This window comes from Saccopteryx leptura, chromosome 5 (assembly GCF_036850995.1).
Source record: "Saccopteryx leptura isolate mSacLep1 chromosome 5, mSacLep1_pri_phased_curated, whole genome shotgun sequence".
Classification (NCBI taxonomy): Eukaryota; Metazoa; Chordata; class Mammalia; order Chiroptera; family Emballonuridae; genus Saccopteryx; species Saccopteryx leptura.
This window is the reverse complement of record NC_089507.1, coordinates 164,776,748-164,790,654: the sequence shown is the minus strand read 5'-3', so window position 1 is coordinate 164,790,654 and position 13,907 is coordinate 164,776,748. Positions and strand designations below refer to the sequence as shown.

The following is a 13,907-nucleotide window of genomic DNA, read 5'->3' as shown; positions in this document are numbered from 1 at the left end:
CTGGGGTTTCTGGAAATCAGACCTGAACACTCCCACACTCCTATACATTCATCACCTATACATCCTATACATTCAGGAAAGGGCATAGATTTGTACACGGGGGAAAGAGGGACACCACACACACACAGCCCATAATAAAGAGTCCCAGGGCCGTCTAAGGGGAGGCTGGGTGTCCTGCGTTGGGTAAGCGAGGTAGCTGGGAACGCGGTTTCCCTTCGCTGCTCCTAAGAAACCGGTGTCGCGGCTTCCTGCGCTCTAATAATGTGAATGAACCCTGGGAGACGGAGCGAGCGCGCGAGCAAGAGTGGGGAAGGAAGAGGCGGGGAGGGAGAGAAAATCCGGGCCGGGGGTGGGTCGCGGAGAGGGGAAGAGAGTGGAGCGCCAACTGGGGCGGGGGCCGAGGCGCGAGGGGCGGGGCCAAGAGGGGCGGGGTGCGGGGTGCGGGCCGGAGCGCGGCGGCGCGGAGGGCGCGGGCCGAGCGGGGAGGGCGGGCCTGGAGGGAGGAGCCCCCGGCCGCCGCAGCCAGCCGGTCCGGCGGCCAGCACAGCCCTCTCTCATCGCCACGCCTCGGAGTTTGAGCCCCGGCGCTGCCAGAACGCAGGCACGCCCGGGGCGAGGGGTCGGAGCGCGCAGCGCGGCGCCGCCCCCCGGCCCTCGGCCCCCCAGCCCGGGCGCCCCCGGAGCGGTGCGCGGAGGAAGGAGGGCGGGCGGGCGCGGCGGGCCGGGCCGGCGGGCGGCGGACTATGAGGCGCCCACCATGGTGCGATGCGACCGCGGGCTGCAGTTGCTGCTGACCACGGCCGGAGCGTTCGCCGCCTTCTCGCTCATGGCCATCGCCATCGGTACCGACTACTGGCTCTACTCCAGCGCGCACATCTGCAACGGCAGCAACCTGACCATGGACGACGGGCCCCCGCCCCGCCGCGCCCGCGGCGACCTCACCCACTCGGGGCTGTGGCGGGTGTGCTGCATCGAAGGTACGACCAGCCCGGCACCCCGATCTCCAACACATACGCGCGTACACACACCCCTGTCCGGGGCGCCGGCTGGGAAAGGGGTGGGCGCGGCACTGGCTTCGCGCGAGACACAAAGGAGCCGGAGGGAGCGGGTGGGTCCCCTCGTGGCCAGCTGCGTACCAGCTCGGGGTCGCTCCCAGCTAGGGAACCCCCAACTCACCGATCCCACAAACTCTCCGCTAACACACGCACACCCCCTCGCACACAGACACAATGAAACACCGAAACTCGCGCGCGCGCGCACTCAGCCGGACACCAGAGCGACCCCTAGGGACCGCGCCGACGCCCCCGGGGGAGGTGGAGGTTAGCTAGGGGGCCGGCGGAGGCTGGGGTTGGGGGGAGAGGATCGTAGAGGAGGGGAGGGAGGAGGAGGAGGGGTTGCTTGGCAACCGGTGTCTTTGCGATTGCTATGGGAACTGGCCATCCTGGGGCGGAGCCGGCCGGGGGCGGGGAGTGCCGGGACCTCTCAGCTCTAGCATTAGGCCCAGGCCGAGGGGTGGGAGCAGGGGTTGAGCTCTCAGCGGGTCTGGGGAAGTCGGGTCGGCAGAGTCTGACGCCGCCAAGACCCTACTCCATCCCGTACTCTTCCCTGGCGCTACTCATCCGCTCCTACCTGCTCGATGGCAGAAGGGGAGCGACCCCCAGTCTCCTCTGACTGGGGCTGCGAGTACTCCGTGGTGGTCCCTGGGCTAGGAGGCCACGGGAGACCCCCGTGGAGAACTGGGGTGAGCGAAGGCCACCCGCGGACCAGGAGCGGCCTGGGAGGGGCGTGGTTGCCCCGTCAGGGTAGGAGAGGCGGTGCCTCGACCTCTGTTGCACTAAGAGGCCGAGTAGTTGGTGTTGTAAGGTTGGAATTCCTCTAGGGGCCGAAATGGGGTGCACCGGGACTGTGGGGACCGCTCCCTCTGGGGGAGGGGCCCGGGCGCTTCCTATGGCGAAATGCGCCCGACTTCGGCGCCTCCCGGGTGCCTGCCCGCCCGCCCAGCTTCGGAACTCGTACTAACAGGTGGCTGTGGAGGGGCCATCTGGTCCCAGTCAGGCTGAGGACAGGACTGCCGCTTGGTCCTGGCTTTCAAATTGGAGAGGGGATGGGGGAAGATGGCAGAGCGTTCCTTTCAAATATCCTTGGCTAGAGTTTCGTCTTTGTTTTTTTGAAACGTTTTAACGTGTTAGCTCCGCCCCTCAGTTTTTCAGGAGGTTCTCCCACACACCTAGCCTCCCTAAAACCGCAGTCACAGCACCTGCAAATCGTTTGGCTTGGTTGGATCTTGGTGGAGGTTGGCAGGGAGCTCTTGAAAAGATGGCCCTTTTCTGGCTGCATTTGGAGTTACCTTTAAAAAAAAAAAAAAAAAAAAAGCTTTGTAAAGCTGGGTAGGATTGGTGAGGTCCAACCTGTCCCTTTTCTCTCCTCCTGAACCATGTCTGTTCTCATCTGCAATTCTGCCCACCTCTGTCCCCCCACACACATCCTCTTCCAAAGTAGGCTAATTTACCCTTTACAATTTGTAGCTTAATGCCAGGGGTAAGTGGAGCAGGAATGTGCAATCAATAGTTTGGGAAACACAGCTGCACAAAGGCTCGATGGGCCCACGATCACACCCTCCTCTTTTCTTTTGAAAAACATCATTTTTTGGTGTGTAATTGCTCAGATCACGAACACCTACTCCTCTCATTTGGATCATGTACCCACTTCACTACCTGCCATGGCACCTGAGTTAGACACAGAGCAGTGGAGCCTGTGAGCAGGGGATGCAGTGCCCGCCTCACAGGCTCCACTGGGTGCTGCCCACGTGGCACATGGACAGTCATGGTGCTGTCACCACCCAAACACATACACGCGGACCCCAGGCCTTCAGGTTTCACGGTGGAAACTGGGGCCCCTCCACACTGGCAAGCCTGGCCTCTGCAGAGTGGCTCGAATGTCTCCTTTATTAATTCCTCATCCTAATTAGGATTGATGTGTTCATCAAGAAAGCCCCAAGTTCTGGACAGCTGGCTTCACTGGCAGAGGGAGGGTGGGGAGTCGCCATCTGGGGAAACTTCACCAATGCCTGTTGTCCCCCAGAGGCAGGGTTTGAGGGCCAAGCCAGACCGCCTCCCAGGGCTAGAACATCTTTGGACCAACCCAGGTCAGAGGAAGCTGGTTCAGGATTCACTGTGGCTGGAATCATCATGACAATCCCTCAACCTGTGTGGAAACAGCCAGCTTATCTCATAAAAGCACATGTGGAGGAGTCCTACAGTTATCTGACATCTGTGATGCCACCACCTGCCAGCAAGTGTCTGGGCTGAGACACAGACAACACATTAACCCCAGGTCACTCCCTGGGGGCATGGAGAGGCCTGGTCACCTCAATATTGGCTTTTGTGTGTCAAATGCATTATTTCTACCCGTTCTCTAACAAAGTGCCCCAGAGCATTACATGGAGGGTGGGGGAGAAGAGAAGATCAAACCTCTGAGTGGAAACTGAAGAAATACTGCAGCAGGCAGCTAACAAAGCCCTGGTGGTGATGGGGGGACTCTGACGGGCTCGCTGGCCACTCACACACAGCGGATTCAGTTTCCTGGTTGTTTCCCATAAATGATGTTGCTGGGCCAGAAGAGCCCAACTCTGTGTTTGTGAAGCAGACACGCAGTTTGGCAGGGCTGCATGCAGAAGGCCAGCTGAGTGCTGCCCTGAGCCCCACCAGTACTGACATCACCCCAGCCTCTTTCTGCAACCTCCCCCCAAAACCCTTGTGCCCTTCTATTGGACAAGTGCCAAAATACTCCAGTTCCCAGAGCTTTGTGCATGTTTCTGTATGGCATGATCACAACGCCCCTGAGAGGGCCCTGTCTTTGCCCCGTCTGCAGACAGGAAACAAGCTCAGAGAGGGTGAAGCACTTGCCCAAAGGCACCCATGTAGGAGGCTGCAGGGCCAGCTTTGAACCTTTGTCTCACTACAGAGCTCTTCCCTCCACATCATCCTGCCCTTTCCCGCACAACTTCTGGGGTGCCATTAAAGTAGAATTAAATACTTCACTACCCAAGCATGAAGGCATTTAGAAGTGAGAAGGTACGAGTAGTATACAAATATTGCATAACACATGCTCTCTTCATTTCTCCTCTCTCTGTCTACTTCTGTCTTTGTCTCTGTTTATGTTTCTCTCTCTGTCTCAATCTCTCTCTCTGTCTCTCTATCTCTCCTTCCACCAGGTTCTGCACTAGCCTATCCTAACCATAATTAACCATCAGTTCCCTCCTTCCCCAAGACCCCCAGTTATTTTTTCTTTGTATCTTTTGTGACACTCAGCCCAAGGCTGGGGACAGAGAAAAGGAGTAATAAATCTTTGCAGACGTTTCAATCAGAGAAATCACCAACCAGCATTTGTTCAATCTCCAGTGCATTTTTAAATTAGGCAAGCTACAGAATGTAAACTAGCACCCGGAGCGATTGTTGTATGCTAGGGACAAGAGACTTGTGAGGACAAGGAGGTAAGGAGGCTCGGGCCCAGATGACAGCAGCTCATATCAGCATGTCAAAGCTCCCCACGCCCCCTGGGAGCTCCGGATCCTTCACCAGGACTGCTGGTGACCAGGCTTCACGAGGGACCCAGTCCCTGTGCTGCCATTAGGAGAGGTCTGGTAAAGTTCAGCCTCAGCCCCTTGCATGTGCTTCATGTCGCCCATAGAGGAAACTGTCCCCAGCACATTCACAGCCCTCTCAGAGCTTTAAAATGGCAGCCTTGCTGCCAGGGATGGTCCCTATGGCTGCTTCGTGCCAGCTGTGATCTGGCTCCAGCCGGGGAAGGTGGGGAAAGATTCTGGACCCTGGGAGTGAGAGGGTCCTTTGCCCCAACTGTGCTCACCTTCCTCACCTGGGCGGCACCTCTCTCACCAGTGTACCCAGACTTTATTTACACTACGGCACACAGAGGAAAAGAAAGAAAGTATTAGTCCTGCACCCTGGGGCCAGGGAGGGAGAGGACAGTCCTCAGGGACTGCCTGGGGCTCCAGCCCCCTTCCCGGGCCCTTGCTGAGGCGGAAGAGGGCTCACTCCTCTGGCACCTGGAAGCTTTTCACAGCAGGTCCACTCAGAAGCTCTGCCTTAACCCGGAGGTTTCGAGCCAAATAACATCCTTTCTCCACCTGCCCCAGGCACTGGGCTGGGAACCCTTCCTGTCTGTGTTTGCTTTCATTTTCTCTTGCAATAACCCACGGATAGCCTGTCCAATCAGGACCTGGTTGGTGACAGCAGCCAGCTCAGGCCTCCTTCCCGCCAGCGAGTCACCTCCCCCGCAGGTCCTCCCTTGCCCTCTAGTGTTAATAATAACAGCCATCACGCATTGAAGATCTTCAGGCAGGACTTACATTATTAGTTCATGGAATTGTCAACAACACTTCAAGGTAAATATTAATTATCTGCCTTTTATAGGCATAAAAAGTGAGGCTTAGGATGGCTCCTGAGGACGAGGACTCCTTCCGCTGTCCAGATCTCAGCTGAGTGTGAACAGACAAGCAGGCTTCTGCCAGCTGGGGGATGTCCTTTTTATATTGAACTACCAAGATTTGGGAAGGGTGTTGTATTAGTCAGCTCGGGCTGCCGTAACAAGACACAATAGACTCAGTGGCTTAAACAATAGACATTCATTTCTCACAGTTCTGGAGGACAGAAGTCCAAGATCAAGGTACCAGTCAGTTTGGTTCCTGGTGAGAGCTTGCTTGCTGGCTTGCAGACTGCCTCCTTCTCGCTGTGCTTTCGTGGCAGAGAGCTAGCTCACTGGTCTCTTTTTATAAGGGCACTAATCCCATCCTGAGGACCCCACCCTCATGACCTCATTTACACTTAGCCACCTCCCAAAAGCCCCACCTCCAAGTACTACTGTGGTTAGAGCTTCAACATATGGATTTGGCAGGAAGGGACAGAAACATGCAGTCTTTAACAATAGACAGTTGTTATTGTTCTCCCTTTCTGCTCTTGTCTTTTAACTGGTGCTCACTATCCTGTCATTCAGGAAGGGACCCTGGCAGTCCCATCCTGTGTCTATTTTCCCTTAATGTCCTCCTCTGTCTCTTCACCCTCCTCTGTTCTTTATTCCTTTCTCTCTTCTCATGAGAAAAACTAGCTCCTTTTAACTGGATCCCCATGACTTAGTGAGGAGAAGCTGGGGATCTTGGTGGGCCCCAGCCCGGAATCTGACGTAACAGCCCCATCACAGAGCTGGCTTTGGAGGAGCCCCATGTCTGGGGCTTCAGAAAGGATCCCTAGGAAACCAGCAGGTCTTGAAAAGAAACCTCCTGTGTGTGTCTCCTCAGGCCAAGATTTTGGAGATTTTTAGGACACAATCTTGGAAGTGGATAGTAGTAGGGGTCTCAGGTCATCAGATTCAGAGCTCAGAGGGAAAGGAGGTGAAGAACAGTATAGCCCCAACTGGAGCTGTGGAAGAGAGCCTGGGGCCACTGTTTCCTCATCTGAAAGTGGGGTCTGAAAGGTCTGGAGCATTCCCACGTCCTACTTCCCGACACAGAGCCCCGTTGAGCCCCACCCACAGCTTCCTGGTTGAACCAGGTCCATGTGGCCTTGTCATGGGCTCATAGAAGGAAGGGGTGGTTTCCCTGGCTGGAAGAACCTTTGAGATTAGTTCAGCGGCTCTCAACCTTTTTTCTGCCAAGACACACATAAGGGATTTGAGCCACTTGCCCGCCAAGCACGCTTCACTTCATTCATTCATGCATGCATTCATTCATTCAGGCCATGCTCACAGAACACCTGTTCTGCATCAGACATGGGAAGCTGTGAGTCACAGTGATGGACAGGACAGATATGATCTCTGCTCCCCTGGAGCTGACATTCCAATGGGGTAGCTGACACTTCCAGGTACTGATGAGTGTTATGATGAAAACCACGGGGCTGTGCTGACGGAGGCCGGGGAGGGAGGCCGTCAGTCGAGGGGACAGGAAAGAGCTGTCAGAGAAGGATGAGAGGAAGGCCTTCCAGGAAGAGGAAAAGGAAAGCCAAGGCCCCAGGAAACTAGCTGGTGAGGACGGAAGAGAGGCAGCAAGCAGGAGGGGTAGGGCAAGGTTCTGCCCCATGCGGGAGTCTGGCAGGGGCCTTGCAGGCAAGGTCAGGAGCCTGCTTATTTATGTGGGGTCATGTAAAAACCTTCTGGGGGGTTCTGGACAGGAGAGTAAAGGGATCTGATTAATGTTTTTAGAATACATAGTATATGGCTGCATTTGGAGGAAGTTCTGGGAAGCAGTGGAGGCCACCAGAAAACCAGTCCAGGTCGCTGCAGGTGACCAGACTGGGGACCTGGCACTGGAGATGGAGAGGATAGGGAAGGGCAAGAGGAGGAAACGGCCGGAGGAGAGGGGAATGAATCCAGGATGACTGCCTGGATGTGGGGCTATGGCTGTGAACGTTTTAGTGGGGTCATGTCCAAATTGGGAAGATGAAGGAACAGGATTGGGAAAGGAAATCAGAAGTGTACCCACGAGGGTCCCCAGATTCTGACACCCCTATAACCGAGGAGCACAAGAAAGTACCAGACAGCATACATAACTCAGGAGAATCGCCGTAACGTACAATAGACCCCAGTGTGTAGGTTCAACATTAACTGTCCCTCACGACAGGGCAAGGTGTCTCGACCTCAGTATTAGTGGCATTTGGGGCCAGATCACTCTTTGTGTGGAGCCACACAAAGATGCAAGCAGCATCTCTGACATCTCTCCACTAGAAGTCAGTAGCATCCTCCCTCCCACCCACCCTAGTTGTGACAACCCACACTATCTCCAGACATCCCCTGGGGTTGAGGGGAGCAGAACGATCCCCCATGGAGAACCACTGCTCCAAGGAAAGCATCACTGGGGTGGGGGCAGGGGAAGACCTAGTTCCTGGTAGCTGGTAGGAAGGCCACTGGTTTCTCTTTCCTTCTAGAAAACACATGAGATGCAAGTGGGGGGAGCAGCTTTACTAATGGGATGACCCGGCACCTGCTTTAGGTGACTGGGCACATGGATGGTGCCCCGCTGGGTCCCTTTCTTAAGAGTAATGAATTGTACTGGTGATCACTGAGGGGAGGGGGCTGGGAGGCTGGATGAGACAGGCAAAGGGATTAAGAAGTACAAGCGGGTAGTTACAGAATAGGCACAGGGATGTCAAGTCCAGCACAGGAAATATAGTTAATAATATTGTATTAACTGGATGGTGCCAGGTGGGTACTTAAAATATCAGGAAGGTCCCTTTGTAGAGTATACGATTGTCTAACCACTGTTCTGTACACCTGAAAGTAATGTAAAATAAGAATGAATATCAACTGTAATTGAACACTTAAAATTTTTCAAAGCTTAAAGGAAAGAGTAATGAGTTGCAGGTGACCGAGCGCACTCTGCCCGTGACAGGCCCAGCTTGTGTCCACTGCTGATGTGGCCCCATCCTCACGCTCTGCAAGCAAAGGGGACTGAAGACCAGAGAGGCAGAGCGACTTACCCAAGGTCACACAGCTTGTTGGTCACACAACCGGTAGCCGAAGTGAGTGTGGGGGCTGTCTCATTAGGGCTCTGTCTGCACAGCCTCCCCTGGGGCCAGCATCTGGGGGAAGGTTGGGCAAGGAGCAGCCACCATAACAGAGAAAGCAGCAAGAAACGAAGGTGAGGGAACTCCCCCTGTGGGCCTTTCCCTGCTGCAGCTCCTCACCTCCACCGCAGTTAACCTGCGAACACACTGAGAGGAGCCGCCCTGTCCTCCAACAAGGACATTCTCCTGTGAGTGTGTTCACTGCCAGCCCTCCTGGGAACAGCTCCAAAAAGAGAACAGACTGGTTCTACCCCCCAGGGATGGACCAGGCAGGACCTGCCTAGATCCACCCCAGCCCCCCATCGTGGCGCCCTGGGAAGTGCCCTAAGACAGTGGTCCCCAACCTTTTTTGGGCCACGGACTGGTTTAATGTCAGAAAATATTTTCACAGACCGGCCTTTAGGGTGGGATGGATAAATGTATCACGTGACCGAGACAAGCGTCAAGAGTGAGTCTTAGACGGATGTAACAGAGGGAATCTGGTCATTTTTTAAAAATAAAACATCGTTCAGACTTAAATATAAATAAAACGGAAATAATGTAAGTTATTTATTCTTTCTCTGCGGACTGGTACCAAATGGCCCACAGACCGGTACTGGTCTGCGGCCCGGGGGTTGGGGATCACTGCCCTAAGAGACCCATCTTTCCTAAATTTCAAGTCAGGACCTGGTACCAGACCATGGACATATTTTTAAACATCAGTTTCTCCATATGAAAAACCCTTTTGAAGCTGCAAATATTATATCACATGATTTCACTCTGTTTGTTCTTTTTTCTCCGGCCGAAACAGGGAAGAAGGAAAGAAGGGACAAAATAAGTCTCGAAATGGATGAGGGCCGAGGATGGAAGTTAAAATAAAATTAGGCTAATAAGACGATGGTGGAGTCTGGTGCGTGCACAGAAGGCGGGCTGCGTTGCCAGAGGTGGAGCACAGACTTGTCCCTGAGCTTGTCGGGGGCTAGGACGGAGAGCAGAACCTGGCCACGGCAGAGTTACAGTGTGCACGTGACCAAAGGACACTGATGCTCAGGAGATGCCTCGCTCTTTCTGCTACAGAGGCCTGGAAGAGATGTACTTGTGTCTCCTTATAGATGCGATAGTCTCTCCCATTAAAATGGACCTTGTTGAAAAGGGAGCAAGGGGTAAAGGATAGGGGACTCGAGTTCAGATTCCAGTATTGCCACATGGCTGTGTGGCTTTGAGTAGATTACTTAACTTCTCTGAGTTGTTGCTCACATGTCTGAAAAATGGGACAGTGAGGCAGTAACTGCGAAAGTCCCCAGCACACGCCTACAGAGTAGGTGTTCCCCAAATGGAGTGTCTGTCTGGAGAGCTGTGGGGAATTGGGACTGCTCTGGCCTCTGTCTTCCACCAGGCTCCTGGGTGTGGCCAGGAGCCAGGAGAGGAGCTTAGCTGCCAGTGTCCACACGCAGGGGCTGCGAGGGAGGCCCGAAGGTCATCCATCACTGGGCAGCGTCTAGGCAGGGGCTAGACATTCTTGCCCCTTTGTATTTCCAAGGCTTCTTCCTGGATGTCTCTGCTGGGTCGAGGACAGCAGGGTGTGACTTCACACTTAGCCATGCCTTGCCTTGGCATTGGGCCTTCTTCTCCTTCCCTCCCACTGCCCCAGAGCCAGGAAGGGGCAAGAAAGCCACCCTGTTGGGGTCCTGGAGCTAGAGACGTGGTTGGGTTTGAGGAGTCCTCTGGTTGTTTTTGCTCCCCCAAACATCAGGACCTCTCCATCACCCCCATGTGTACCCATCCCCCTAAACTTCTATCCATCCTTTAACCTGCCGCCTCTGCAAAGCACCACAGCTCCTTCCTCGGGCTCCTGGAGAATTTATGCCCACTAGCCACAGGGGGCTTCACTGAGCATGGCCTTATAGGGCTTTGGGTTTTAACAAGGGCTTCTCATGCCCCTCCCTCACTTTTTCTCCCCTCCCCCATCTGAGTCAAGGTGCCCGTTGTTGTCCTGACCCTTCCATGCCTCCTACCTTGCCAAGGCCACCACTGCCAGCCGGCCGAGATGCTCAGCAGATGCTGTCCTCCCCACCATTGCCCCTCTCTGAAAGATGTGGAAAGGCCTAAGGGAGTTTCTTGACTCAAGTCCATCACCAGAGCCTAGGAGAAAACTAAATAACTAAAAAAAAAGGTTAGATTCCCTGTCTAACCTGCCATCAGCCTCTCTGTCACTTCCTCTCCCTGAGGAAACAGGAGGGGCTAGGTTTTGTCCCTGGTCACTCTTTCCCACCCCCATTAGTCCTCATGGCAGCCTCAGACAGCCAGCACTGAAGTCACACAGACCTGGGTTTGAGTCCAGACTCTGCCCCTTATCAGCTGTGTGTCTTCAGACAAATTACTTAACCTCTCTGAACCCCAGTTACCCCCACTGTAAAACAGAAGTATCGTGGAATTGACACCTGGGATTGTTGTAAAGTTTATAGGAGAAAAACAGATGCAAAAAACCCTCATGGTGCCTGGCACCTTGTAGAGAGTCATGTGGTTGCCTTCTCCCCATTTCCATGTTTCCTGAAACTTGGAGGTTTTCCCAGAAGAATTAAGTGGCCCACCCTTTGCAGCCAAACTGAGGGAGGCCCCAGGTCAGCTCATTGATCTCAGGGTCTGGGAACAGAGAAGCTGAGCCTCCCCGGCTGTCCAGACCAGTGAGAACGTGATGCTGTCTCCTCACCTTTTAGAGGCTGCGCCACTGCGAATGCCTTCTGGGAACCATAAAATCTGAACCTGAAGGCAGTCAATTAGTTGAAATAGGGTCTAGCACCGAGGCAGCGCCTGGAGAGGTGATGGCTGCCACCCAGGCACTCCCTGGCGGGCACTCCGGCTACAGCTGTGAACTTTGGTGTGGAGGGATACAGGCCAGGTTAAAGGAGGTCAGGGGGCAGGACACCTGTGGCCTGGTCCTAATTCTGCCACCAGCTACCTGGACAGTCTCCTGCTTATCCCTTTACCTCCTAGAGCCTCAGTTTGCTTGGCTGTCAAACTGGCAAATGATACCTGTCCTTCTTCCCATCTTTCTTTCATGTCCCCTCCTTCCTCCATCTCCCTCTGTCCTCCTCTCATCCTGTGTCCTTTCCCCCTCCCCCCGCACCCTCGCTTTGCGAAAGTTCCATGAAGTGCTCTTTGGGAAAGTGCTGTGAGGAGCATGGTGACTGTGCTCCCTCAGAGGCACCGCTGAGGGGACAGGACTTGAGGCTCACTTTCTTGGAAGGAAGCACTGTTGGCTTGGCCTCTTTTCACCCTGACACCAAGCAGGGACCCCGCATCCTGGCGGTAGCCTCAGCCATCCCTGCTCACTCTCCTGCCCCCCAACCCCCATGCTAGCCCTTCAATCATAGCTAGAAGGATCTTATAAAACTATAAATCAGATCACGTCATTCCCCAGCTCAGCACCCTTCAGTGGGACCACATCCCACTTGTGACAAAGCCAGGTGTATTCCCTGATCTACAAAAGCCCGGCAGACCTCGCCCCTCCCATCTCCCTGACACCTCCCACTGGGAGCTTCTCCGTCCAGAGGAGGCTCCAGGAAGGGGATATCTGAACCAAGTCCATTTGATGGTTAATAAGACAGGTGCTGGGGGATGGGGTAGTCAGAGAGATCTGCATTTGAATCCTGCTCTACGCTGTATTAGCTCTGTGACCTTGGCAAACTTTTTAGCTTCTCTGAGCCTCAGTTTTCTCGTCTATAAAATGGATATAAATGGATATAATCGACACCTCAAGGCAGTGGAGCCGTTCCCCAAGAGACTGAACCCAGGAGGAGTGATCTGAGGATGGGGAACCAGAAGACTCGGCTTGGGATGGGCTGAAGACACAGGGCAGGGGACCACCTGTCACTGCAGGGCTGAGGCACAGGGCAGGGGACCACCTGTCACTGCAGGGCTGAGGCACAGGGCAGGGGACCACCTGTCACTGCAGGGCTGAGGCACTGGGCAGGGGACCACCTGTCACTGCAGGGCTGAGGCACAGGGCAGGGGACCACCTGTCACTGCAGGGCTGAGGCACAGGGCAGGGGACCACCTGTCACTGCAGGGCTGAGGCAGGGCAGGGGACCACCTGTCACTGCAGGGCTGAGGCACAGGGCAGGGGACCACCTGTCACTGCAGGGCTGAGGCAGGGCTGGCCTGGAGACACGGGGGTGGGAGGCACCTGCTGGCTAGATGGATGGAAGCATCTCCCCTTGCAATGAGATAGATGTCAGGCTGTGAATGTTGAACCTCAGTGTCTTGGGTTCCCCCGTGAGACAAATGGCATTGTGACATTTGTACTTTCTCAACCAAACTCTAGATAAAAAGAGCAAGCAAGAGATTTTCTGTTGTCAGTATAAGAGACGTTATAAGAAATATTATTGAGATCCTGGAATGTTGGTATGCGTAGATTTTTGGAGAGGTAGGAGTTAGAGGTAGGCATATCGAGAAAGTCTAAAATCAAGACCACCCTAGAGGATCAGAGAAGGTGAAGGGATTAGTGAAATTAGATATACATAACACATAGATACAGATAACAGGACAGCAAGTCCCAGAGGGAAGGGGGAAAGGGAGTTAGAGGGAGGGGGACGAAGGAGGTGTAACGGGACACGTGGGTGAAGGGTAAGGGTGTTATATTGAGTGGGACACTTGAATCCATGCTAACACAATAAATTTTAAAAATTAATAGTAAAATTTTTTTTAAACATTAAAAAAAAAGAAGCCTGGTCTGTGGTGGCACAGTGGATAAAGCATTGACCTGGAATGCTGAGGTCGCCGGTTCAAAACCCCAGGCTTTCCTGGTCAAGGCACATATGGGAGTTGATGCTCCTTCCCCACTTGTCTGTCTCTCTTTCTTCTCTAAAATAAATTCTTTAAAAAAAGTTTTTCTGCATTATTCCATACGTAGGTGGGACATAAAAGTGAGACTAAGAGACATTGATAAGAGTGTGGTGGTTGGCCCTGGCCGGTTGGCTCAGCGGTAGAGCATCGGCCTGGCATGCGGGGGACCTAGGTTCGATTCCCGGCCAGGGCACATAGGAGAAGCGCCCATTTGCTTCTCCACCCCCCACCCCCTCCTTCCTCTCTGTCTCTCTCTTCCCCTCCTGCAGCCAAGGCTCCGTTGGAGCAAAGATGGCCCGGGTGCTGGGGATGGCTCCTTGGCCTCTGCCCCAGGTGCTAGAGTGGCTCCGGTCGCGGCAGAGCAATGCCCGGAGGGGAGGGGCAGAGCATCGCCCCTGGTGGGTGTGCTGGGTGGATCCCGGTCGGGTGCATGCGGGAGTCTGACTGTCTCTCCCCGTTTCCAGCTTCAGAAAAAAAAAAAAAAAGAGTGTGGTGGTTAAGGGGGGAGGG

General features: G+C 54.4%; 1 protein-coding gene across 1 annotated transcript in view; it reads left to right on the top strand.

Moving 5' to 3' along the window:
• The first annotated feature begins 528 nt into the window (after positions 1 to 528).
• CACNG4 (calcium voltage-gated channel auxiliary subunit gamma 4) overlaps positions 529 to 13,907 on the top strand; it is a 56,959-nt gene continuing 43,580 nt past the window's right edge. Inside the window, exon 1 of the mRNA XM_066386514.1 lies at positions 529 to 977. Within this exon, the coding sequence (XP_066242611.1) occupies positions 758 to 977 (220 nt within the window). The 5' untranslated portion in view covers positions 529 to 757. The remainder of the gene's footprint in view (positions 978 to 13,907) is intronic.